At 35.0% G+C, this 26,896-nt stretch overlaps 2 protein-coding genes and 1 non-coding gene across 3 annotated transcripts; 2 read left to right on the top strand and 1 right to left on the bottom strand.

The window, feature by feature from the left end:
* Window positions 1–8,168: 8,168 nt before the first annotated feature.
* On the bottom strand, window positions 8,169–8,239 carry TRNAG-CCC (transfer RNA glycine (anticodon CCC)). Its single transcript has one exon. It is a non-coding gene; the product is annotated as a tRNA-Gly (tRNA).
* A 231-nt stretch (window positions 8,240–8,470) lies between these two features.
* On the top strand, window positions 8,471–13,273 carry LOC127132554 (protein transport protein SEC23). The gene is made up of 6 exons (XM_051061510.1): window positions 8,471–8,664; window positions 8,766–9,395; window positions 9,649–11,469; window positions 12,418–12,534; window positions 12,623–12,694; window positions 12,789–13,273. Exons 2-6 carry the CDS (start codon window positions 8,967–8,969, stop codon window positions 12,924–12,926), a joined length of 2,577 nt encoding a protein of 858 aa, XP_050917467.1. The 5' UTR covers window positions 8,471–8,664; window positions 8,766–8,966; the 3' UTR covers window positions 12,927–13,273.
* An 8,594-nt stretch (window positions 13,274–21,867) lies between these two features.
* On the top strand, window positions 21,868–26,345 carry LOC127132553 (proline--tRNA ligase, cytoplasmic). The gene is made up of 12 exons (XM_051061508.1): window positions 21,868–22,192; window positions 22,269–22,354; window positions 22,476–22,568; window positions 22,756–22,872; window positions 23,125–23,312; window positions 23,653–23,719; window positions 24,017–24,139; window positions 24,232–24,384; window positions 24,475–24,759; window positions 24,865–25,083; window positions 25,815–25,908; window positions 26,089–26,345. Exons 1-12 carry the CDS (start codon window positions 22,081–22,083, stop codon window positions 26,151–26,153), a joined length of 1,602 nt encoding a protein of 533 aa, XP_050917465.1. The 5' UTR covers window positions 21,868–22,080; the 3' UTR covers window positions 26,154–26,345.
* Window positions 26,346–26,896: the final 551 nt, after the last annotated feature.

The raw sequence follows: 26,896 nt of genomic DNA, 5'->3' as shown, positions 1-26,896 counted from the left end.
GCAGTTCTAGTTCTGAAGCGGATGAAGATGCAAGCTCCTCTTACTAGTTTTGTTGAAGTTGTCCCCCACTTTTCTGATGGTATGCCGTGATGGATGTTCTTTTGGTGGTTCTTTTGGCAATCATGTTTTGATGCCTTGATGTATTTTTTCGGGGTTCTTTTTGGTTTTTCTGGATTTTTATCTCAGCTTGTATAGCTGTGTATCTGTAACACCTAACAATATGATTTGACATTATGTGTGACATTCTGTTTGACTAATAGACATTTATTTTGTCTAGTTGGTCTCTTTGCTCTCTTTTGGCTAAAAAGGGGGAGAAGTAGCTAAAGTAGCTATGCTATAAACAGGTGACAAATGATGTTGAGGAGGATGTATATTGGAGATAATATGTTTAATACAGGTGATGTTGAAGGTGATGTCAGATGAGGAGGTGTATGTTACAGGTGATGTTGAAGGTGATGTTTGTGTTGAGCAGACTGATGGGGAGAAGGAGCACAGGCGCATGTGTGTTTAATATGTGTTTACTAGTTGCTATTTAAGCTAGTAATGTGTGTTTTATTACTTCTGCTACTAAAACTGATATTGTGATTATTCTCTTGTGAACAAATGGTCTGATGTATGTTTTAGCCAAAATTTTCCAAAGGGGGAGTTTGTTGGTTCCATGTGTTGGCAGCAATTTTGGTAAAACCTAGAGTGTTCACAAGTTGTCACAAGTGTTGTCTTGACATAAGATAACAGGTTCTTGCTGGATGTTTAAAATGTGAATGTGCAGGATTTTGCTGAGATGTCAGACCCGATGTCAAGACATCTGTATACAGAATATTCAGTCTGAATGTTATGTACTGTGTGATTGCATTTTTTATGTTAATCTTTGTGTGATTGATGAGATAATTGAACGCGCCATTCAATAAGTAATTACAACCAGATTGACTTATTTTCCAACGAGATATAATCAGCTGTCATGAGAAGATATGAATGGAAAATAGTTTTAGGGTTTTGTGATGTCCAAGCCCAGCCAAACACTTATATAAAAAGGGCATGAAATACCTGGTTTTAACACACAAGAAATAACGAATGAAATATTGAGAGAGAATAAAGGTTTTAGTCTTATGTGGCCGTGTGAATTATGAGCCATTCATTTATCCATAGATGATTGAATTGGACTGACTTTTGAGTTGTAATTTTGTCCACTCTAAGCTTTGAAACACGAGTGTATGTTTACTTGGTTGAAGCTTTTAAGCAAGATCAAGTATGTGTTCTTGAAAAGTGTCTTCTTTTCATTATAATATTTGTTTTTACATCACTGTTGTGATTGAGGGGGAGTGAGTAGGATCTCATATCTAAGAGTTCTTAGATAGAAGTCACACAGGTAGAGATTAGGTGAAAAGACTGTAACTTGAAGTTGTTTATTGAGAGTCTTTGAACTAATTATGTTTAGTGGATTTCCTTCCTGGCTTGGTAGCCCCCAGACGTAGGTGAGTTTGCACCGAACTGGGTTAATAATTGCTTGTGTCACTTGTATTACTGTTCTTTATATTTTATCCTGTTTATATTGTTCAGATATTAGTGTCGTGACATTACCTTCGACATCTCATATCTGATACCAGAATTTCAAAAAGTTTGATAAAGAAATGTGAAGTGGAGAAATATTGGTATTCCTTTATTTTTTTAATGAAAAATGGGTATGTGCAAAGTGAATACGAATGGATTAATTCAGAAAATGCATGTTCATATCATTAATATTACCGTTTAAAAAAGAACAAACTTAAAAGCAAGCAGTATTTTAACAAACAAAGAAAATGCAAATGAAAATGACAAATATGGCATAAGGATCATCAGCTTTGAGGATGAGCCTTCCGTATGATTCACCATCTTTAGGTGATGCTTCTTGCAGTCTTGACACTCACTTGAGTATGGGGTTGACGTTCACCAACATGTTTCCTTCTTGAAGGCTTATGTACTTCTTGTCAATCAATTATTACACTTTAGCTTTAAAAGTGTTGCAGTCCTTGGTCGAGTGCTTTGATGATCCGACATGATATATGCACGTGATGTTGGTGTCATACTCATACATGAATGGTTGTGGTTGTGGCTTAATAAATTTGGGAACCATTAGCAAGTTTTAAACCAGATACAATAAGAGCTAACTGTATGTCATAGGAATTGGATCTAGAGGAGTATTCCTTTTTTCCAAATTATTTCGAGGTCTATGTCAATTATGATTATGATATTCATGGTTATAGGTTTGCTGACTTGCGTGAGGAGCGACCCATGGTTAATGATATCAGGGACTGAGAAACATTGGTTACTGGCCTTGAATAACCGCCACATACAAATGTTGATCATGAGACGGAGCTTCCCAAATTGCATCAGTTTCATTATCCTCTTCCTTTTGAGGATCGCTATGATATTCCTTCTCACTAGTTCAGCTACCTGAGGCATCTTGGATTCTTCTGCTTTTAAGTGCACTATCGATGTGCTCTCAGACTATTGCCAGATCAGAGAAGCCTGAAGAAACAATGTCTATCATTATTTCCAAGTATGGGCTCTACAGGGTATCCAAAAACATATCAACCAAATCCCTATCAAGCATTGGTGGTTGAATGCAAGCAGCCAACCCTCTCCATCTTTGGGCATACTCCTTTTCTTCTGAGAAAGATTTTACAATTGAGTACGACTATGAGCCATATGAGTGTTGTATTGGTACTACTTCAGAAATGCCATATCCAAGTCTTTCCATGTGTGGATATTGTTTCTTTCCAATTGTGTATACCATCCTAGTGACGCCTCACTAAGACTATCTTAAAAATAGTGGATAAGAAACTTGTCATCATGAGCATACGGGACCATCTTTCGAATAAACATGTCAAATTATTTTTTGGACAACTAATCCCTTTGTACTTCTCAAAATCTAGCATATTAAACTTTGGCGGGATTACGATACCTGACACTAAGCACATGTCAACAACATCCAAACAATATGCATCTTTTCCTTATAGGGCTCTTATTTGTTCACCTAGAACATGACACATTTGAACAACTTCAGTATCCTGATAAGTTCTGACATTGATCACTGGATCTACCCCTTAAGGGTTTTCAGTAGCGTGAAGAGGTGGGATATGCCCATCTTGAACAATGGAGTGTCCTTGCACCATAAGGATTTTATTGGATACAATGTTGTTCACTGGCCGAGGTTGGATATAATCATCCATTTGCGGATGAAAATCGTACAGTGGGTTATTCACCATAACAAAGCCAAATGTAGGATCAACATTCTCCAAAACAACATGCTAAAAATTGTTCTTCGACAAAGCTATAAGAGCTTCCAACATCTGGCCTGCCTTATGGTTCATAGCGTCCATGTCCTCTCTCAGCACCACTTGATTCAGTTCCAAATACTTCATTGTCCTTCAGTAGCTACTACGAGTTCGCTGTGGGTATCAGGGAATCATCTAACTACATATCAATCCAACAAGTCCTAAGTCTTGCAGGTCAATACGAAGCCACTGTAGTTTCCAATGTTTTAAATACAGCCTCTGAATCATGGATCCTGCTTGAAAATAATATCGTCAGGATGGCTAATTGTAAGACAGTAATGTCCTCAAGAGGGTCTACTCTGGGTGAGGTATTTGCATCAATCCAACAAGTCTAATGTCTTGTAGGTCAATAATACACAATTGGTCTTAGTAGCCATTGGATCAGAGTTCTAAAAAGGTTCCCAAAATCATGGATTGAGGTTAAAAATATCACATCCAGAATGACTAACTGTGAGACAATAATACTTTCAAGGGATCTTATCCGAGTGAGGTTCTCACATCAACCCAACGAGTCTAAAGTCTCGCAGGTCAATACTAGTCAACCACCATCCTAACTTATGGTTCTTCTCATAGCCCAAGTATAGATCTTTCCTCATAATATGCCCATAACTAGAAAGTTCCAACAACATCATACCAATATACAATAGTTGAATAATATAGTAATAAAACATATAAAGATAAAGAGGAGAATAAGCAATCAAACAAAAGGAAACACACAAGCAAAAACACAAACCAAACTAGGGTGGACTTGCTTAGGAAACGTCCCCAGTAGAGTCGTCAACTGTCGTGGTACAAAAAACACTTGAGCGTGTTGCACGCTCAGAATAAGCAACAGAGTTGCCACCAATCTTTATTTGTTCTAAAAGAACGGAAAAATATTGAATAAAACTCGCTAAAGCTAAGGGAAATGGTCGTCACAACTAGATCAGGTTCGAGAGTTGGTTATGCAAGAGGAATGTATTAGCACCCCTCATATCTATTGTACTCAATGAGACCCATTTAGTTAGTTATGTGAATGAGTATTAGCGTGAATTGTTTTCTATTTTCCACTTATTAAGAGAGAGAGAGAGAGAGAGAGAGAGAGAGAGAGAGAGAGAGAGAGAGAGAGAGAGAGAAAGAGAGAGAGTGAGAGAGAGAGAGAGAGAGAAAGGGATTAAGCCTAAGTTTTTTATTATTGTGTCCCCCAAGATTTTAGAATCATGCACATACGTATTCTAATGGTGTAATGAGAAAATCAGAGTTTCATAATTCATTGTAGAAAATAATTATTTGTTGGTTGCTTTTAAGGAGTGATGCGTACGTCACATTTAAACAATTAAAGCTTAACTTGCTACTCACTTTTGGAGGCTGAAGTCTTTCTTTATTTTGCGTTAAAATTAATAAAGCATACTCATTTTTTAAAATCGTATTTGAAGTCACATATGGGCGAAAAAAGAAGTTTGATGAGTTGAAATTGATTTTATATGGAGACGAGTATCTGGACAGAGAGCTCTACAACAGTATTCAAACACTTGCGAAGGAAAGAGGTCTAAACCCAACCACCTTCTTTTTCCTCCAAAAAAGTTATTGAGAAAATGTGTCACGAATTAAGATTTGTTTATCTCATTGTGTTTGATTAGGAAGACAGTTACTCAAATATTGAGCTTTACAACAATATTCGAATATTTAGGAAAGGAAGAGGTCTAAACCCAATCACTTTCTCTTTCATTCCAGTTTATTATGAAAATAATTTTGAAAATAGATGACTTGACCTTGAATCAAGTGTCTGATTTGACATTGGTTAAGAAAGTGGTTTGCAATTTGATTCATGTACAAGGATGAAATAGTTGATTTTATTTACAAGTGAGGGACATGAACACGAAGTATCTAATTGATCGACTTCACACATTAAGATCGAATAAACAATCATATAAATCCGCTTAGAAATAAACATCAATTAATTAAGTCATAATTAACTAATCAATTAAAAAATTCAATTAATTAACTATTACTCTAAATAATTAAATAAAATCAAAATAAATGTAATAAGAATAAAAGTAACAACATAATAGGGTGTGAATGTATGTATTAGGGTGTACCATTAAAATCAATTGGGCATAACCCAAGAATCAAAATCAACCTTAACTTAATAATAGTAATAATTAATAATAATAGTGATATAAAAAAAGTAATAATAACAAAAGAGAAGGAATGAGGTATCAACTGATGTATTGTGTGTGTGAGATTTTTCAAAATAAAAATAAAATTAACACGATAAGATTACCTCTCTCTCTCTCTCTCTCTCTCTCTCTCTCTCTCTCTCTCTCTCTCTCTCTATATATATATATATATATATATATATATATATATATATATATATATATATATATATATATATATATATATATATATATATATATATATATATATATATATATATATATATATATATATATATATATATATATATATATATATATATATATATATATATATATCGCGCGCGCCTCTTCTTCTTTATCTCAACAAATTGATTTTTCAAATACAATCAAAGTTCCATTCCTCTTTCACGGTTACAACACACAGTCTCATTTCTCTCATTTCTCAAGCAACCACATATAAGCAACAATCATGAAAACCAAACGCAAACGAACCCGAGTCGGCACAATTGCGGTCGGGAATGAAAGGAACACTGACATAGTTGCGATTTCCGATGACTAAGGGGCATCACAACGGTGTCTGGGAGCTCGCGTGCAACGTGGAGCAACTGTCGTGTGCGTGAGGGAGACGACGCGTAGTTATGTCGTGGTGCGTCAAAGAATTTCTACGGTGGATATGGAGTTCGTGTACGCGTGGTGGCAGCAACTCAGTTCCTCAATGTTTTGTTTTTCTTTTTTTCGGATTTCTGTTGTGTGAGTTTGATTTATTGTAATGTGATTGTTGTTGTATTGATGTTATTGAAGGTTTGGTTTGTGGCTATGATGGTTTTGCGGGTTAATTTATGAGGAAGGCGGTATATGTGGTTATGGTTTTTTATTAGTGGCAACATGAACGAAAGAGTATGAAAATACAACATGTTATCAAGAGCATCCTATGAAGAACACAAGAGTAGTGTTTTTGGTATCTTTAAGAAGGGAAATCAGCTAGAGATTTATGCAGTAGCGTATTGTGAAGGAAAAGGTCAATCCTTCCCCCCCCCCCCCTGCGTTCCAATCAATCAGTTTTCTCCTCCACCAATAGAGAGAGAGAGAGGGTCCAAAAAATGAGAGATGTTGGGCGTATGAAGAAAGGGTCACAAGTGGATGGACCAATCATTTTGGCTGGAAAATCATTTTCTCATAACATAACTATACATAAAAATAAGGTCTCAATTGATAATCAAATGACAAAATGACCATTGGTATTAATTAAATAAAACGGGAAAAGAAACATAACAGAGAAAAACTTGGTTAATCAGATTAGAAGAAAGAAAAAAGGACCATAACAAATAACAGTCGGGCGTGTGTTTGTTCAGAAAAATAAAATGAACATATTAAAATGATCTACGCGTGACGGAGTTTAATAAAAATGTATGGAAAAATTCAAAAATACAATTAAAAATACCCGGATGAACATCTAATAGGTAAAAATGCGACCGTAAATAACATCGAAAAAAATAAAGCAACCCCACCAACACGACCCACGCGCGACGTAGATTCGTAAAAATGTCAGGTAAATATCAAAATTTGAAAAACATTTTGCCCGCTAATCTCGTGCACTGTGTCAAATCATTTTTATTGGTCTGCTTGTAAATCTGAAATTTTATTTGGATGACCTTTGATTGACTTGAAATAATGCATGTGGCGATGGAAATCCATGAAATGCAATTGAAACAATTTTTGAATTTAAAACGAACTTGAAGTTGACTGAATGTCGACTTTTATTGAACTAATGAATGATTGACTGAACTACGATAAAAATGCTTCGATGGATGAATGTTTAGGGCAAAATTGAGGTATGACACAATAAACCATTCTTTAATTAATATTCAATATCTTACAAAGCATACATTTGATATCTTTTAGTATCAGACAATTAAATTTATGTAAAGTTGTTGACTCAGAAGTGATAAATCAACATTTTATTGACTTGCAATAATATACTAGATTGTGGTATAGATTGAGTCTACAAATATTTTAAACAATAGTTTTTTTATTAAACTACGAGTATATTAAGAAATGTATTAGTGACGACTTCCTTCACACATAAAAGATTTACGAGTTTTGGAGTCGGTTCAAATAATTTATAAATGTAAATAAGTATTATTGTATTTGAATAAAAAATTATTTTGTGATTCTCGATAAATATTTCTATAAATTATAATTAATTATTCTAAGAGAAATCATTTCTCTTGATTGGAAGAAATTTATTAATAGTTGTTAGAAATTATTTAAAAAGTACAATAATAGAAATCAATTTTTTGAGAATAATAATTCTTAAATATTATTGTGCTATTTGAATAATATCTAATAACTCTTAGTAAATCGCATAAATAATTTTCATAAAAAATTTATGATCAAAATAGGTTGATTAAAATTTTCCATTCATTTTATTTATACATCTGATTTTAAGCCATTTGACTTTATAAATTAATTTCTAATATTTAATTTTATTGGATTTTTTCACCGTCAACGTGTAAATGCTAATCTCATAAAATATTTGTTTGTTTTTTATCTCGAAATAAGCTTAATTACAAAATAAAAATTTCAATCGTATGATAAAGACTTACCTATCAATAAATTACATATCACGTAAGTTCCGAATTTTATTGAAAGCATGAAATAAGGGATAATAATAATCTTATATTCAAAACAAAATAATAACAAAATATTAAATTGCGCATCCAGGGAATCGAACCCTGGTCAGTACCGTGGGAGGGTACTATGATACCACTACACCAGATGCGCTTGCGATGCTAATTTTATAATTTATTTTTAATAAAACAATAATCGTTTTTATTAAATAATTTTTAAATAAAAATCGTTGTCACTTGGCAGTGACACGTGTTTCCGTGTTTCTCATTGGACCTCCTACCTCTAAATTAGTGACGTGGCAATGTTACTCACGTGAGAGAAAAAAAACCCTGTCCCCGGTGGCGCCAGCTAGGAAATAAAAAACCCCAAACACGAACGTAAAAAAAAACGAGGTTGAATTAAGTTGAACCTGTTCGTGTTTTTTTTTCCTTTCTTTCGCGTAAAAAACCTAATCAAATTCTCCGAATTGGAGTGAGTGAAAGACTGAGGGGAAAACAATTCATCTTCCCCGATCCCAATTCCCATTCAACAATTTCTCATCTTTCCACTTTCTTTTCTCTTTCTCGTCTTTCTCTCAGGTACGTTATTCTCAATTCTTGATTCTTGATCTCCGTATCCAAAACCCTAATTCTTTTATTTAATTTCGAATCTTTTTTAAATCTATTTGTCTTTTATGCAGATGGGATCTATGATTTTGTTCATGAATTCCAATTCAGACGGGTTTCAATGGGTTTCTGCAAATTTTCATAAATAAATATATTTTCTTGATTTTTTTGTTTATCACCGTGAATGCTGTAAATTTTGTAACCTTTTATCTCTTGATAGTTGTTGATTCTGGGTTTGTTTTTTTTTGTTTGTTGTAAGTGTTTTATAATTTTCAATGGCTAATAACCCAACACAACCTAATGTTGGGTTCATCCCTTCAAACCCTGACAAGACTTCAATTACCCCTCCTCCTCCTGGATTTCCTCCACCGTTGTTACATTTACAGAAAGATCAAGGCTCTCTTAATTCCTATGCTGTATCACCTGCCAATGGTGCTGTTGCAACTGGAAGTTCGGTTCCTCACATGAGTACTCCTCCTGGACCACCTGTTTTTACGTCGCCTGTTAGGCCGGCGGCTGTTCCGTTTCGAACATCGCCTGCTTCGCCTCAGCCGCCTGCTGTTTCTTCTGGTTCTTCTTTGCCAACATCATCTCTGCCTCATCACTCGAATGGATCGTTTGACTTGCAGCCCCAGGTTTCTGATAGCATTGGGGATCAGGTTTCACTTGGGGAGCCATCCTTTGTACTTTTTTCAGCTCATAAGGCGAGTTCTGATTTACATTTAAGCTCTATAGCTTACTTAATTATTCTTTGTTATTGAAATAACTTACACATTGCACTTAATATAATAAGAGCTTATGCGATGACTACTTAATTAAGTTGTTTATCCGAACATGAACATAATTCATAATCATGACATGGAGTCTTACATTGAATTACTATTTGATTAGTTATATTCTTTTCATTCAACTATATATGTTTTAATGTGTAAACTTTTTTTTTCGTTTGGTAAATAGGTATTGAAGCAGAAGAAACAGGCTAATGTACCCAGTTTGGGTTTTGGGGCATTGGTCTCTCCTGGGAGGGAGGTGTCGACAGGACCCCAGGTAATACAGCGTGATCCCCATCGCTGTCAGAGCTGTGGGGCATATGCAAATATATATTGCAACATATTGCTTGGATCAGGCCAGTGGCAGTGTGTTATATGTCGAAAACTGAATGGGAGTGACGGTGAGTACATTGCACATAACAAGGAAGATCTTCACAGATTTCCAGAACTAGCTTCACCAATGGTTGACTTTGTTCAAACTGGGACCAAGAGACCTGGTTTTGTTCCAGTTTCAGATTCCAGAATGTCTGCACCAGTAGTTCTTGTAATAGATGAATGTTTAGATGAACCTCACTTACACCATCTTCAGAGCTCTTTGCATGCATTTGTTGATTCTCTCCCTCCAACAACAAGATTAGGAATTATACTATATGGCCGTACCGTATCAGTGTACGACTTTTCAGAAGAGTCAGTTGCATCTGCTGACGTGCTTCCCGGGGACAAGTCAGCAAGTCAGGAATCTTTGAAAACTTTGATTTATGGTACCGGTATATATTTGTCACCCATGCATGCTTCACTGGCTGTAGCACATTCCGTGTTTTCATCATTGAGGCCATATAAGTTGAATGTACCAGAAGCATCCAGAGATCGGTGCCTAGGAGCTGCAGTTGAGGTTGCTCTTGCTATAATTCAGGGCCCATCTGCTGATCTGTCCCGAGGGGTAGTCAAAAGGTCAGGGGGCAATAGTAGAGTTATTGTTTGTGCTGGTGGACCGAACACTTATGGGCCTGGATCTGTTCCTCATTCTTTCAACCACCCTAATTATCCGTATATGGAAAAGACTGCATTAAAATGGATGGAGAATTTAGGTCGCGAGGCTCATCGACACAATATATTGGTTGATATTTTATGTGCTGGAACGTGCCCAGTAAGAGTTCCTATCTTACATCCTCTTGCAAAAGCATCAGGTGGAGTTTTGGTTCTTCATGATGATTTTGGAGAAGCTTTTGGTGTTAATTTACAAAGGGCATCTGCCAGATCAGCAGGCTCCCATGGACTGTTAGAATTGCGGACATCAGATGATATTCTCATTACACAAGTTGTGGGTCCAGGGGAAGAATCACACGTAGACACCCATGAAACATTTAAAAATGACACCGCTCTTTATATTCAAATGCTAAGTGTTGAAGAGACACAGAGCTTCTCTCTCTCTATGGAAACCAAAGGAGATATCAAAAGTGATTTTGTCTTTTTCCAGTTTGCTATTCAGTATTCAAATGTGTATCAGGCTGATGTTTCAAGGGTTGTTACTGTTAGATTGCCTACAGTAGATAGTGTTTCGGGATATCTCGAGAGTGTTCAGGATGAAGTTGCTGCAGTCCTCATTGCAAAGAGAACTCTGTTGCGAGCGAAAAACCAATCTGTTGCTGTTGAGATGCGGAAAACAATAGATGAAAGAATCAAGGATATTGGTCTAAAATTTGGCACCCAATTACCCAAATCAAAACTCCATTGCTTCCCAAAAGAGCTGTCTCTCTTACCGGAGCTCCTTTTCCATCTCAGGAGAGGGCCACTATTGGGATGTATTATTGGCCATGAAGATGAGAGGTCTGTGCTGAGGAACCTGTTTCTAAATGCATCCTTTGATCTATCGCTCAGAATGGTGGCTCCTCGTTGTCTAATGCACAGGGAGGGGGGAACTTTTGAGGAGCTACCGGCTTATGATCTTGCTATGCAGTCTGATACTGCTGTTGTACTTGATCATGGCACTGATGTCTTCATTTGGCTGGTATGCCTCCTCTTTTCTGTTTCAGCATTACATTTTCTTACTTGACCATGTGGGTAAATTACTTGCAGTCACTGTCATTTCATGGTTTAGAGGTTATTGTTGGGTAATAATCTAAATCAGTTATACTGCATTTGTTATCCTGCCAGCAAATGCTTAAATTGTTTTTAAATTTGCTTTGTGTTGTTTAACCTCTAATGGTAATGGACTTGAAATGCCGTTGGATTATAGAATGTACAAAGCACAGTTGGTCTGGTGACAGTGTTTAATAATGTGCATTATTGAGTGGTGCGATAGGTTAGAGTCACAGACAGTGGCACATGGGTGATGTCTTCCTTGTTTCTCATCTTCATCTTCCTTTCTTCTCTTGTTCTTTTTGAATGGGAAGACCACCCTTGTTTTTTTGTCACCATGCCAGCGGCCGCCGTTCCAGCAGCAATTGTGGCCGGTGACAGATGGTCAACCAATGGTGTTGCGACCTACCTAAACTCCATTCTTAGTCTCTTGACAGAGAAGATGCAACACTGTCGAACTTTTTAGTAGTTAAATCTTAATAAACTTTTATGTTTGAGAAATTCTTATGCTTGAAGTTTTTGATGTTGCTTTTGTACATTTGAAGCATTTGGTTTTTAGATGATTGTTGGAAACAACGAGCCTTTTTGTTATGTTTTAAATATGAGTATATTTTATTATATCATATATACACTTGTTACTTTACTTGAGTATTGTTGTTCTTTGTTTATTTTTCTTATGTTAAAATGTGCTGATTGTCATAAATAACCGTGGTTCTGGTGGAATGGCTTTTCTAGCCCTAGGGAGATTATAGTTATTTGTTTTATTTCCTGTGATAGTGGGATTGTTAGTTTTTTCCCAGAGAGGACTGGGTCTGTATGTTTCTTGTTCGCATACTATACACGTATTTTCCTAATATTTTATGGATGGATCTTCTAGGGTGCTGAACTTGTAGCCGATGAAGGAAAAAGTGCCGCTGCTTTGGCTGCATGCAGGACATTAGCCGAAGAGCTGACCGAATTCCGGTTCCCAGCTCCTCGCATCCTTGCATTCAAGGTTAATTTTCTTCTTTACTATTCGTTTTCTGTGCCATCTTCTACTTGTAAAGAAAACTATATAACCCAGAGTTTACATTTGAAAACAGGAGGGTAGCTCGCAGGCTCGATATTTTGTCTCTCGTCTCATACCAGCTCACAAGGATCCACCTTATGAGCAGGTGAACAACACTAATACCTTTGATGTGAGAAACTCCAAATGTGTTGTTCTAAATAAATCACCTATTTACTGAATGATGCATTTTTTTTTTGCAGGAGGCAAGGTTTCCACAACTTAGGACATTAACATCAGAACAGCGAACAAGGCTGAAAAGCAATTTTGTTCACTTTGACGATCCGAGTTTTTGTGAATGGATGCGAAGTTTGAAGGCCGTGCCACCACAACTGAGTTGATAACGACCAGTAGTCTGCATTCGGCGATTTGGTGGTTTGATTTATAAAACCCTGAAGAGGTCTTGGTGAAGCCAAGTTTGTTTGCATCTTATTTGGAATACATAGCTAGAGTGAAATCTTGCAGATGTCCCAAAACTCTTTTGATTCAGAGCCTCTTCCATTCATTTTGTTCACTTCTGAGAAACATCCACAAAGGTGCAAGTTGCACTTAGAAAAAAAAAAGTCTTTTGTTTTTGGTTTTATTATTTGGGGATGTCCCTTCGGCAGAATTTTTCACAGTTTACATGACCTCAGTTTGATATGTTACTACCATAGAGCAATAAATGATTTCCCTTTATTTATTTTTATTTATAGCAGCACCTGTTGGTTACCTTTTTTCTTGTCTTTTTCGTCATGGTCTCGTGGAATATGTCATTTTGGTATGTTAATTAAAAAAAAAAAATACCATTGTTCCTTCAACTTCATTGCAATTTTGGTATGTTAACTAAAAAATAATAACACAGTGTTCCTTTAACTTTTTAAAGTGTATTAGTTAATCATTTTGTTTAATTAATGACGAAAAAAAAAGTTATTAATGATCCTTAAATTTATCATTGTTAAATTTATCACTAATCAATGAAAGTGATTGACGTGGTCTTTTTTGTATTGTTAGAAGATTAATATGATATACTCCATGTTTTTAGAGAAAAGAGCAAAATGAATAGTCAAGTTAAAAAACTAAAAAGGATATTATTAAATCAAAAATTTATTATATGTTTCTATTATATTTTAATTTTATGTGTCATTACATAACAAGATATTGGTGATGTGGTAGAGAATAACACCTTTGATGCAATTGTTCGAGCCTCCAACACGATTGAGTAGAGGTGAACCTGCAAGATTAATACTCTAACGTTCAAGTCAGTGAGGTAAAAAATATGTAACTTGTAAGAGTGAAAAGAACGAGTACATGTTATGGCACATGAAGAGTTTATATACGATGAACGATTATAATTGGTCTTATTTGATCATGTGTGGGTTGTGAGAGACCATTTAATCATATCTGACGATCGGATCAATGAGTTAAAGCAGACCTGTGACTTTCTAGCGATGGTCCATTTGTTCACTGCCCTCCAGCGAATGTATTTTAGGTTGGGCCTTTGGAGTCGGGCCGATTTTGTCAGGCCTTGGCCGGCCCAAAGTACATGTTCTCCAAGTCCTTGTTATCATGTGTGAAGCTAAAATTGTGTTAGAACTTTGAGACCGACCTTGGTTACCAGGATGAGCCACATCTTTAAAGAGATGACAAAAGGAGTTCGTTGAGTGAGAGTAAATGTCCTTGAAAAGACACACATCAAATATTTGTCTTGTAATTGAGATGTTTCGCAACATAAATCCTCCATACGACCCTAGGTCCATATGATAGGATGTGGCAACGTCTCTTAGAGCCCCTGAGTCTATTTAAACATCATTATGGTCTCGAGGTTAATGGCGAGTCACTGATCCCACCTCCTGGTCTTCTCTCTATCCTCAACTGTAGATCTTTTTTTTTTTATATAAATGAGTCTTTTACCGTGATTTATTGTTTTGCTTTATTGTCATAATGTCTTGCATTTCTTCTTTTTTCTACTCGTCTTCTCTTGAGCTTAAGCAACATTACTAATGATATATTATCGATTTTGCTTTTTCTTTTTATCTTCGCAATTGAGCATTATTTTTTAGTCTCTGGTGATTCTTGTTTGTCTTCGAATTTGTAATTATTCTTGAGGCAATATCTCTCTTCTTTCATCCTTTTTACTGCACCCATTTATTGCTTAGTTATATCTAACATAAGAAACTAAAATATGACAATTGTGAACTTATATAGTGGGGATGAGATAAATGACGTTTCTTCGCATAGTGTGATGGTTGATCTTGATATATTGGATGCGACCCTTTTAACGACGATACCTCCTCCGTAAATTTTATAGAGGTTAGTGATAATTCTTATTATAAGGGAAGCTCTGCAGATGACGGTGATGGGTCTAAGGGCCCTCAATATGAGGATAACCTTAAGGGGCATGTACATGAAGATAAAAGAGAAAACCCATTTAGGTTGAATATCATGGAGATTGGTCATGGTTTTGACTCCCTTTAAGTACTCATGGTAAATCCAGAGATGGTAAGGGAATATTGGGACAATTTGAGAGCCCTCACTTATACTAAATCTTTTAGAAGTTTGAATGGCTGATAACCCAGTGATGAAGAAGTTAGGTGGTATATTAAATCTTAAGCACATTTCAAAACTCACAATCGTGATTTTTGCTAGTTGATAGTGAATATGAGGTTTAGAAGGGATAATGGAACCTCAATTTTCCTGTTGATGTAGATCAATACCCCTAAATGAAAATGGATGTCCCAAGGGCGACTTATGTGTTTAAGGAGGTGCGTCTGGTGGACAATGCCTAATGGGATGCAGGTTTTTGGATTGATCGATTTTTGACATAGAACAATGGTTTTATGTGTTGTGCGTGTTAATATCTTCTAAAGATTTTGACGATGACAATTGAATGAATAATAAATAATTCAAGCATCATCAACAAGAAGCAAACACAAAACCAAGTGTTCAAGTTCTAGTTGAAAGAGCTAATCAAATTTAAATCAAGCAACCAAGCATCATTAGTCAGGAACATACTATTGATTCATTTACATGCAAAACTATAAAATCTAAATCAAATCAAACTCTCTTTACTAGTTCAAAAAGTGGGATATTTACACTGTTAATTTTAATAAAATTCATTCAAATGGTGTATGCCTTTGAAATAGATAATCAAATAATTTCTCTTTTTAGTAATTAGTTTGCCAAACCTGCATTCTAAAAAGAATAAGTTATGTGATGTGTGTCAAAAGGGTAAACAAGAAAATGCTTCCTTTAAATAAAAAAAATTGTTTTTACAAATAAGTTTTTACAACGGTTGCATATGGATCTTTTAACTTTTAATGTACACGACAAAGTTAGCGTCTCATATTTTTAATTATCAAAATTATATCAAAGCGATTAACAATGATGAGAAGACTTTATTAATATTGACTAAATAATCAGAATAAAACTAATGTGAATGTTAATAATAAATGATATTTTAATTAAATTAAGTTATATAGCAAGTTATACCTCAACGGTCGATGAATCATTCGTGAGCGTTGTTGGAACACAAGCACGACAAAATCCATTGTAGAGAACTATGTATCTATCTTTGCCTATAACACCGGTTTATACTACATGGATTTTCGGTGCTTCGTAGTCCTCATTTCCATCAGAAAACCCATATAGTCCGAAAACACAAACAAACTATAAAACTAAATCTTCTTCCTCATCATCTCATTGTCGTCATTGTTATCGTCTTCTTTATAGCAATTTTCGTCGGTATTAGCGCCATAAATCGTAAACAATAACATCAACAATATCACACATATTAAACTTGTGGCATGTCAGTTTTACTGGACCCCACAGTGAGTGCTAATTATACTTACGGAAAAAACAATAAGGGGGTATCTTGTCTGCGTGAAGAATGCAAGAGGACTTTTAGGTATTCTGAATATCTTAATAGTTAATGATCATATGCTAACCATATGAGTTAGGATATTTATATCCATGATCCATGAGACAAATTATAGATAAAGAACTGGGTAAATCACAATTGCTTGGCTGGAACATGGGGATAAGAAGACAAAGCCCCCTCCCTTTCGTAAGAGAAGTGATTTTCTCCATTTCAGTCGTGATAATGATGCTTTTTGCTCTTATGATATGGCATGACACATCTTCATATGTGTACAACTGGATTATTCGCTACTGGGTCATGCGACCTATGTTGTTGGTAGAGCGATATTGACCAGGCGTCCATATGCCTGCTATGTGATATCGCCCAAAACCAACCTATGCTCATTTTTCGTCCTTTTCAACATTAGCCACTCATTTTTCGAAAGATATCACTTGACGATCATGTGGACTCCTGATCAACATTGGGCACTCCTTATTCTAATATGCTTCTATATTATCACATTTGACCATTTTACACAAATAAAAATAAATAAAAATGAATCTCAATTTTATTAAATTGCACATGTTAACCATTAATGCATTTTGATTGTCATAACTATAAAGTCACAAATACAGAGAGAATATTTAACAATTATATTAATTAGGTGATACATTTAACAATAATAAAAAATGTGTAACCTAAATTTTACAGTTTTTATGTGAATATTTATTTTGTAAATGTGACTAGTAATAGTATTATAAAAAGTAATTGAAATTTGAGAGGGATAGTATATAGTAAGAACCTACAAGAGTGACAAAAATACAAAAAAAAAAAAATTGACATCTAGACAAAGTGGTAACTTAATTTGAACAAAAAACTCAAAACATAAACAAAGTCTCCTGTCACGCCACAATCGCTCTTGCACGCTCCGTTCTCCATCGCCTTCTTTCCAACAGAATCAGGTCCTCATCATTCACAACGACAGAGACTGACGACAAAAAACAACAGTAATCCAGTGAGAAAAAGAAAGTCACTAGCAAAAAAAAAAATCCACCGCAAAACAAAAGCTCGGCATAACACAACAACCTGGAAATTTCACATTAACGAAATTCATTCATGTTGTTGCTAATTAAGTCCTTCGGTGAGAGTTTAAGTAGCTTGGAAAATCTAAGTTCCTTAGGCGAAGATATTTGTAGCTTGATTGATTAGACTATAAGTTCCTCATGTAATGCGTTAAACCTCCCGAGCGGGACTTCTATAAAGCCCTCAGACAATACTTGTGAATGGGTGTCTTATGATATAAGTTGGTTATTAGGCGAGATTTCTATGATTTATCCTGCCTGAGGAAGCTCTAAGTCCCTTAAGCGAGAGTTTAAGCAATCTGAGAAATCTAAGTCCCTTAAGAAAAGTTATATGCAACCTGGCTGACGAGACTATAAGTCCCCTCAGGCGAGGCGTTGGACCTCCAGGGCAGGACTTTTATCAATCCCTCATACTAGACTTGTGACTAAGTCTCTTCGGCTAGACTTCGGTCGTGCCTCTTGGGCAAGATTTATATGTTTGATCATGCCCGCTAAAGCTCTAGGTCTCTTAGGCAAAATTATAAGTTGCATGAGAAATTTATGTCCCTCAGGCGAAGTTATATGTAGCCTGGATTATGAGACTATAAATCCATCATACGAGGTGTTGGACCTCTCGATCATGACTTATATCAAGCCTTCAGACAAGACCTATGACTAAGTTTCTTATGTTAGACTTCGATCGTGCCTCTTGGGTGAGATTTCTATGTTTGATCCGCCCAAGAAAACTCTAAGTCCCTCATGCGAGAAATTAAGTAGCCTTGGAAATCTAAGACCCTCAAGCATGTAACCTGTATGATGAGACTATAAGCCATTCAAGCAAGGTGTTAGAGCTCCCGTGCGGGACTTATATCAAGCTCTTAGATAAGACTCATGACTAAGCCTCTTAGGCTAGATTTTGGTCGCGCCTCATGGGCAAGATTTATGGTTTTCATCTCGCCCGAGGAAGCTCAAGGTCCCTCAAGCGAAAGTTTAAGTAGCATGAGAAATCTAAGTCCCCAGATAAAGTTAATGTAGCCTAGCTGATGAGACTATAAATCCCTCAGGCATGACGTTGGATAACTTATTTGTATCACCCTGCAGGGCAGCAAAGATCTTTGCCATGAAGTCCAATGTAAAAACACTGCCTCAAGGAGCGACAAAGATCTTCGCCAAAAAATCTAGCATAAAAACATTGCCTAAAGGGGAGAAAAATATATTATCCATGAAGTGCAACATAAAAACATTGCCTCAAGGGGCGTCAAGGATCTTCGCCATGAAGTACAACATAAAAACGTTACCTTAAGGAGATGCATAAAATTATAAATCACATAAAAACATATTTGAATTGTATGTAAAATTTTGAGTGAAAGGGGTTAAATCTGAATTTTGAAGAAGTATCTCTTAAATACTACATGAAATAATGTTATAAGGAGATGCATAATATTTGAAATTTATTTATGAAACATTGCAAACACTCTTGACATTTGAAATAATGATTCAATGCAAACATTCATATTTTTGAATTAATGAAACAATGCAATAATTGTGGAAAAATTTTGAATTTGAAAATTTACATTTTTCCTCCGGGTTGGTATTTGGATACCGTATATGGTATTTGAATACCGCATTAAGAAATATATTAAAAAAACAATGTTTGACACCTAGTATTTGGATACCATATATGGTATTCGAATACCATATTAAAAATCTGAATTTTTTTGAAGTTTGTTCATCTGGTATTCATATACCATATATGGTATTCATATACCATATATGGTATTCAAATATCACTTAAAAAACGTTTAAAAACTCAAAATTTGAAAATTGGTATTCAGATACCATATATGGTATTCAAATACCATCAACATTGGTATTCAACTACCATATATGGTATTTGAATACCATTAAGCCAAATTTTCTTCTATTTTAGCGATACTTGAATACTAGTATATGTTATTCAAATACCATTAGCAATTGGACCAAAAAATAGACTTTTTAATTAGTTTTTTCATGCATTTGAATGCAATATATTTAGGAAGATTATAGGTGAAGTTTATACATATTTTTGAGTATTCACAGTGATATAATGTGAATTGAAATGTATCTTTAATCATGACATTTTACTTGGTTCTTCACTTGGTTATCTTTATCATTGATAACCCTTTGATATCCCATTTTTATTCTTTATCTTATTTCATAAGCTATTGTCGTCATCATGATAAAAACTAAGATAGATGATAGACATCTTCTTCCTAATCTCCCTCTTTTTGATGATGAAAAAACATTTTGATAGGAAGTTTTTGCTTGATAATTGATTGTTCCCCTTATCTTGTATATCTCTCCTTATATTGCACATCTCCTTGTTTATTTTGCAGTTAGTGCTATGATGTCTTTAGTATCCTAACAAAATAATAAAAACAACCATCTCTCTTCTCTCCCTTTTGACATTACTAAAAAGAAAAAGAGTAAAACCAAATAATCACAATATACGGGGAAATGATACATTAAATATAAAAATACTTATCTTCATACTTCCTACTCCTACAACTTATGGCCCTATGGGGAGCTTATGAAATATGTGATACGGTTCATCCTAACTGGGTTGTAGTTTTCCCTACTGTGTGGATATAATCACTTGCTTTAATACCAAGTTGCCTTCTCGCATATTTCTTGACTTGACCTTGGACTTATATCTTTTGGCGACTTTATGCTTGGCGGCGACTTCATTGAAAAAATATGATGTTAACCCTTTATGCCCTTTGCGTGCCCCTGATAAAACATGAGAGATTACATTTGCTACAAACACCAGCATTGCATATTTCCTTCGAGAGGAGCTCTAACTACCTCCACCAGCAAAACCTCAAACTATAATGTTTTGTATTGGAGTGTATAGCTTTGTCGACCATCTTTAGAAGGGAGATGAAAAGTGTGAGAATGAAAGAGGTGCGACCTAGGTTAGTTTTATCGGAGCCCTATGATGGGTGCCATTATACTGATCAAAATTACAGGTGACATGTTACCCTGCAAAGGCACGGGCATTCAGAAGCCTTAGTAGGTATATTACACTGTATGATGGTTAGAGCTTGTCAACGATGGTGAGAAGACCAACATGGTGTTGTTTATGATGGTTTAGAGGACCTGCTCACATGAGGTGAAAAGGTTTGTGTATTTATCTAATGCTTATGTATAAACGTATGAATTCAGTCTTCCTTTCTCCTGTTGGAGAGATGTATTTATCGAGGCCTTAGGCCTTGGGTTTTTTTGGAAAAGATCACCGCTCACTCAATCAATTGTAGATCGTTGAATCCTTATTTTCAAGGGGGTCGTGGATCCGCTACTGACATTGACTTCTCTCAGCCCTATAAACATCTCATTCCATGTTTCCCATGGTTGAGCACGAGAAGAATATTTGGGCAAGATGATACTTTTCCGAGGGCGACATATGGTAGTCGCCTTTCCTAAGGGCGACTTATGGTAATTGCTCTTGCCAAATTTTTTACAAATAAAACACCACAACCATTTTTCACAAAAAAAATTAACAATTTTATCAAAGAAAAATGCTCGATATTACAAAATTTAATGCCACGAGAGCATCACAAACAATGTTGTGCATGCAATTCCTTGTCCATTTTTTCTATTTCTTTTATGACACACATCTTTTACTCATGTTTCTTCTTACATCGGTATTCCGACGTGTGTAAAGACTTTTGCAATTTCAATTAGTACATGTGTTACGACACTAATTACGGTCGCCGCATTATAAATTAATCATGATTTATTCGTTATCATAAAAACGGTAAATATTAATATCAATATTGACACTTGCCACCACACTATTAACCAATTAAATCCTTTGGTTCGAATCTTGAAAGAAATGAAAATACTAATTAAATTCTATAAAGAAAAACAGAGCTAGATGATGATTTCTTGAAATGTGATTTCTTTACGGACCATTATGAATTGAAATACTTTTAAAACATGTTTTTTAGTTGGTCTGATTGACAAATTATAGAACTTTAATATTTGAAGCGGTTCTAATTTTCAAAATAATTTTAAGAAATAAGGATGCCAAAATTAATCTTTTAATTTTAAAAAATTAATATAAAAAATTTATAATATTTAAAAAATATTTTATTATTAAATTCCCTTTTAAAAGTAAAATAATTAATTTATTTTAAAATAAAAACAAACATGCCTATGATAGTTTATCAAATAACTATTGATGTATTTTCATTGTCATAAGTGAGAAAACATAAATAATGTTATTTTAATTAGATGATACATTTAAAAAAATAAAAAAAATTGTAACGTAAATTTTACAATTTTTATGAGACTATTTATTTTGTAAATGTGACTAGTAACAGTAGTAGTAGTAGATTTGAGAGGATCACCATAGAGTAAATACCTACAAGAGTGACCGAAATACCAAAATAAAAAAAAGACAAGTTGACATCTAGACAAAGTGGCAATTTAATCTGAAGCAAAAAACCCTAGAGATAAACACAGTCTCCCCGTCACGCCACAATCGCTCTTGCACGCTCCCTTCTCCCTCGCCTCCGCCTTCTTTCCCACCGTATCAGGTACTCGTCGTTCACAATGGCGGGGACCGACGACAAAAAACAACAACAATCCGCCGAGAAAAAGAAAGCCGCCGGCGAAAAAAAGCAATCCGCCGCAAAACACCAACCCGCCGCAAAACAACAGCCTGGTAATTTCACATTAACGACGATCCTTCACGTTGTTGTTGCTGATTTACGTTTTAGTTTAACGGCGAAGCTTTGTAGGTGGAAAGAAGAAGGAAGTGAAGAAAGAGACTGGATTAGGTCTTACCAATCGGAAGGCTGAGAATTTCGGAGAGTGGTATTCTGAGGTACTATTTGTGTTAATCAATTGAGTAGTTTATATTTTGACCTGATTTATTTTTGGTCAAAGTTGTTTATCTCGATCTGATTGCTTTGCATGATGTGTTTGACTTTTGATTCATCTTTCAGGTTGTTGTTAATGGAGAAATGATTGAGTACTATGATATTTCTGGTTGCTATATTCTTAGACCTTGGTCAATGGCAATTTGGGAGATTTTGCAAGTATGTTTCTCAATTGCAGTATGCGGTCATTCCATATAGTGTGTGTTTTTTTATACTGAAGTTTTTTGTGTTGTTGATGTATATTAAGCTTCTCAGATATGGATATAGAAGTTATATAGTTCTTTCTGTTAAGCGTTATGTAGCTCTTAGTTGTTTTTTTAAATTTTAAAAAGAAATGTATGTGCAGGCATTTTTTGATCCAGAAATAAAGAAAATGAAGATCAAGAACTGCTACTTCCCTGTGTTTGTTTCTTCTACTGTTCTTGAAAAGGAGAAGGACCATATTGAGGGTTTTGCTCCAGAGGTGAGGGTCATTTAAACGTAGATTGTCCAATGAGTGTTTGGTTATGTATTTTTTGAAATAGGGAACCGTTCTTTGTTAGCTCTTGAGAAATGTTTGTTCCATGAAGTCAGACGGGCTTTGCTCGATGATCTGGTGTACTGAGAAACCATATTATTTAGGATGTTTGTGCCTTGTTTGACGGCAACTATCCTATGTGTTAAATAAACTTTGAAATTTTCTGATTATATGTTTTTGCCTTTATACTTTAACCAGGTTGCTTGGGTGACAAAATCTGGAAAATCTGATTTAGAGATTCCTATTGCTATTCGTCCAACTAGTGAAACTGTTATGTATCCCTACTACTCTAAGTGGATAAGGGGACATCGGGACTTGCCTTTGAAACTTAATCAGTGGTGCAACGTTGTTAGATGGGAGTTCAGCAATCCCACACCATTCATCAGGCACTATTTTTTTCTTTCCTTATGCCTTCCTTTCTCTGTTTTAGCTTTTTGTTGGTTCCTGTTAACATAGTGACAATTGAAAGCTTAATTCATAATTTTAATATTCAGCATTGTGTGTGCACGTATGCCTTGATTCTGCATGCTTTCTTTATGAATCATCTTTTGATGATTATGGTGAAGTTGTCATAGTGAAGCAGCCTTGCAAAAAAACAGTATTTGTTATATACCAAAACTATTATTAAGGTGTTTCAAATATTGTTTTTATCGTGCACATTTATTTCATATCGAACTTGTTTATAGTCCATTTAAGGTGCTTATACAGTTCTGATTTTGATTGCAGGAGTCGCGAGTTTCTTTGGCAAGAAGGACACACTGCGTTTGCAACAAAGGAGGAAGCAGATACGGAGGTATTCCATCAAATAGTTATTTTAGGAAATTCTCTTTTTTGTCTCTTCATTTGTTTTACCTGCATTAATTTTTTCATCTTTTGTCTCTGTAATGAGAGTCTCTTAAGGCTTTCATGTATCTTGTGCTTGATGAATTTTTGTGTGGTTTTGTAGTGCTTAAATTAGCTAATAACGACCTATTGCCTCATGTGCATATATTTTGCTGAAACTAACATGTTAATTTTTGCACCCACACTCACAAATTTCCTATCTTTTGAATGTTGATTTCTAAAATGTTTTAAACTATTATGGTTTCAGGTTCTTGAGATTTTGGAATTATATAGGCGTATCTACGAAGAGTATTTGGCAGTTCCTGTCATAAAGGGTAAGAAAAGTGAGCTTGAGAAGTTTGCGGGTGGCCTTTACACTACCAGTGTTGAGGTGTGTCTCTGACTTTCTTATGCTGACGTGGATAAGTTGTCTATCATTAACACTTAGAAAGTTTATATGATTTTAATGTTCAATCTTCCTAGGCATTTATTCCAAACACTGGCCGTGGCATACAAGGTGCAACTTCTCATTGTTTGGGACAAAATTTTGCTAAAATGTTTGAGATAAACTATGAAAATGAGAAGGGAGAGAGAGCGATGGTCTGGCAGAACTCATGGGCCTACAGTACTCGAACGGTAAGCTCTAATTTCTTCAACATACATCATACATGCCTTGGAAAATTTGTTTACATATGATTGCATTGGTGTTTCTTTCTACTTTAACAGATTGGGGTGATGGTGATGGTTCATGGTGATGACAAGGGATTGGTGATGCCTCCTAAAGTATCATCAGTTCAAGTCATTGTGATTCCTGTGCCTTACAAAGATGCGGATACTCAAGGAATCCTTGATGCCTGTTCTGCAACTGTGGATGCGTTGTTGGAAGTAGGAATTCGTGCCGAGTCAGATTCTAGAGATAACTATTCTCCTGGATGGAAGTATTCTCAGTGGGAAATGAAAGGTGTTCCTCTAAGGATTGAAATTGGGCCAAAGGACTTAGCAAATAAGCAGGTCAGTAATGTTGGCCTTTTGCACCGATTTGCAAAAATGCCATTTGCTTCTCTGTCATTATTCAACAAAATGAAATACCAAATAGAATTTCTCAATTTTGCACAGGTTCGTGCTGTTCGACGTGATAGTGGAGCTAAGATTGACATTGCTAATGCTGATTTGGTTGAGGAAATTAAAAAGTTACTTGATAATATTCAACAAAATCTGTTTGATGTTGCAAAACAAAAACGAGATGAATGTATTCAGGTCATACATACATGGGAGGAGTTTATAGAAGCTTTGAATCAAAAAAAGATGATCTTAGCTCCTTGGTGTGATGAGAAGGTATGAATTGTTTTTTTTAGAGATTAATTACCGCACTTTCAGTGTTAAGAGTTTTACACGGTGCATCACAACCATTCATAGATGATACTTCAGATGTTACTAATTATAATAAAAGTCAAACATGTACAAAAATCTAACAGTTACGATTAAGTGATATAGTGTAGAATTTCTTAACACTGTCAGTGCATATCAATTTAATTCATCTTTTTTGTACAATTATTACAATAATCCAGGTTTAATGATAGCAAGCTTGCCAAGTTTTGTTATTTTAGGCATTTTGCTTTTGTAGTCTAAACCTCTTTATAACTGTGACACTCTCCGATTGAGGCCAGTTTTGATATATTTAGGGAACATGCATATGAATGAACTAACACCAAAAAAACTACCAAAATTGTCCTTACTTTCTAATCGCCTTACCTGCATACTATTGGAACAATTGAATTTATATTGGTCCAATCCGAATGAATTTATATTTGTATAATTTCCTTCAATCTTGCACTTTTAAGAATGTCACAAGTTCATAACAAAATTGAAAATCAAGTTATCAATTACATTCTCTAAACAAAAAAGTAGTGTTTAACTATCGGATGCCCGATTGTCTGATGTATATTTTTGTAACTAGACATTACCTAACCTTTTGCATGGTATTTTGGTGTCTGCTCACTGGCTCTCTATTGTAAATTATGGTTTGGTGTTTACTTGCCAACTGTTTTTTGTTTATAACGCTTCAGGAAGTGGAAGAAGATGTCAAAGCAAGGACAAAGGGCGAGACAGGAGCAGCAAAGACACTCTGTAGCCCCTTTGATCAGCCAGAACTCCCCGAAGGTATATACTAATGTGTTTACGTGTTATTATTTTACAGTATATTTATACAACTGACTGTTAAAATCTATTTGCTGCTTCGGTATGGTTGATTTTCATGACACCCTGCATTAGTACTTCTCCATATGTAATCACAATTGACATGATGTTGCTTAATAAGACCTCGTGTGGTTGACTTTATAGGGACCGTGTGCTTTGCGTCAGGCAAGCCTGCAAAGAGGTGGTCATACTGGGGCAGAAGTTACTAGATCTTGCTTAACTGGTATTTTTTGAAGCTAGTTCAACATTTGTCTGAATTTGTGGATTATGCAAATATTAGTTTTCTTCTGCTCGAGTAAACTTATTTTTCAAGTGATATACTTTAATTTTATACGGTACAATATTTATTCTGTTTTAAACAAGAGTATTACATGTTTTTCCATTCAAATATTTTGGTAGTATATTGGTTTTTGCGGTGGATGTGATTGAACAATAATGTTACAGAAGAGGTCATGCTTGAAAATATTAGTAAAAAAGTTTTTTTTAACATTTTAGGCACTGCAATATTGAAGGCTCGAGAAAATGTTTTTTAAAAACAAATATGATATAAATCGGTACCTCAAGTACGAAGGTCTAATAAAAAATTTGTGGAGACCTACTCCCACAAAGTTAAGAGAATAACACATTAGTTTATGCTATCACTAACAAACAACCATCCTCTTAAAAGGATTTCAAATATCTTCTAATGTATAAAACTATTAACTTATTTATTTAAAAAGTATGATAATCCCAGTATTGAAGAGGAACATTAGAAACATGATAAGAAAGAATAAGTGTCATTTGTTTATAAAAACAAATCTAAATCTAAAGTTACTCGCTAAACCACCCGAGAATCAGAACCTAAACATGAATAAAAATAACAATACTAACTAATAATAAAGTAATTAATTTGACACCTTTCACTTGAATGTGACATTTTATTACATATTACATATAAAAAGATAATAGTGCT

This window comes from Lathyrus oleraceus, chromosome 3 (assembly GCF_024323335.1).
Source record: "Lathyrus oleraceus cultivar Zhongwan6 chromosome 3, CAAS_Psat_ZW6_1.0, whole genome shotgun sequence".
In the NCBI taxonomy this organism is placed as follows: domain Eukaryota; kingdom Viridiplantae; phylum Streptophyta; class Magnoliopsida; order Fabales; family Fabaceae; genus Lathyrus; species Lathyrus oleraceus.
Note: the sequence above shows the minus strand (reverse complement) of the source record. Positions and strands in the feature narration are given on the sequence as shown.

Excerpts from the sequence above, each read along its gene's own strand:
- LOC127132554 (XM_051061510.1), top strand. The coding sequence starts at position 8,967 with ATGGCTAATAACCCAACACAACCTAATGTTGGGTTCATCCCTTCAAAC. Across the intron at positions 12,535-12,622 it reads CTCGCATCCTTGCATTCAAG|GAGGGTAGCTCGCAGGCTCG; the intron begins GTTAATTTTCTT and ends ATTTGAAAACAG. Across the intron at positions 12,695-12,788 it reads AGGATCCACCTTATGAGCAG|GAGGCAAGGTTTCCACAACT; the intron begins GTGAACAACACT and ends TTTTTTTTGCAG.
- LOC127132553 (XM_051061508.1), top strand. The coding sequence starts at position 22,081 with ATGGCGGGGACCGACGACAAAAAACAACAACAATCCGCCGAGAAAAAG. Across the intron at positions 24,140-24,231 it reads TTTACACTACCAGTGTTGAG|GCATTTATTCCAAACACTGG; the intron begins GTGTGTCTCTGA and ends CAATCTTCCTAG. Across the intron at positions 24,760-24,864 it reads AGGACTTAGCAAATAAGCAG|GTTCGTGCTGTTCGACGTGA; the intron begins GTCAGTAATGTT and ends AATTTTGCACAG.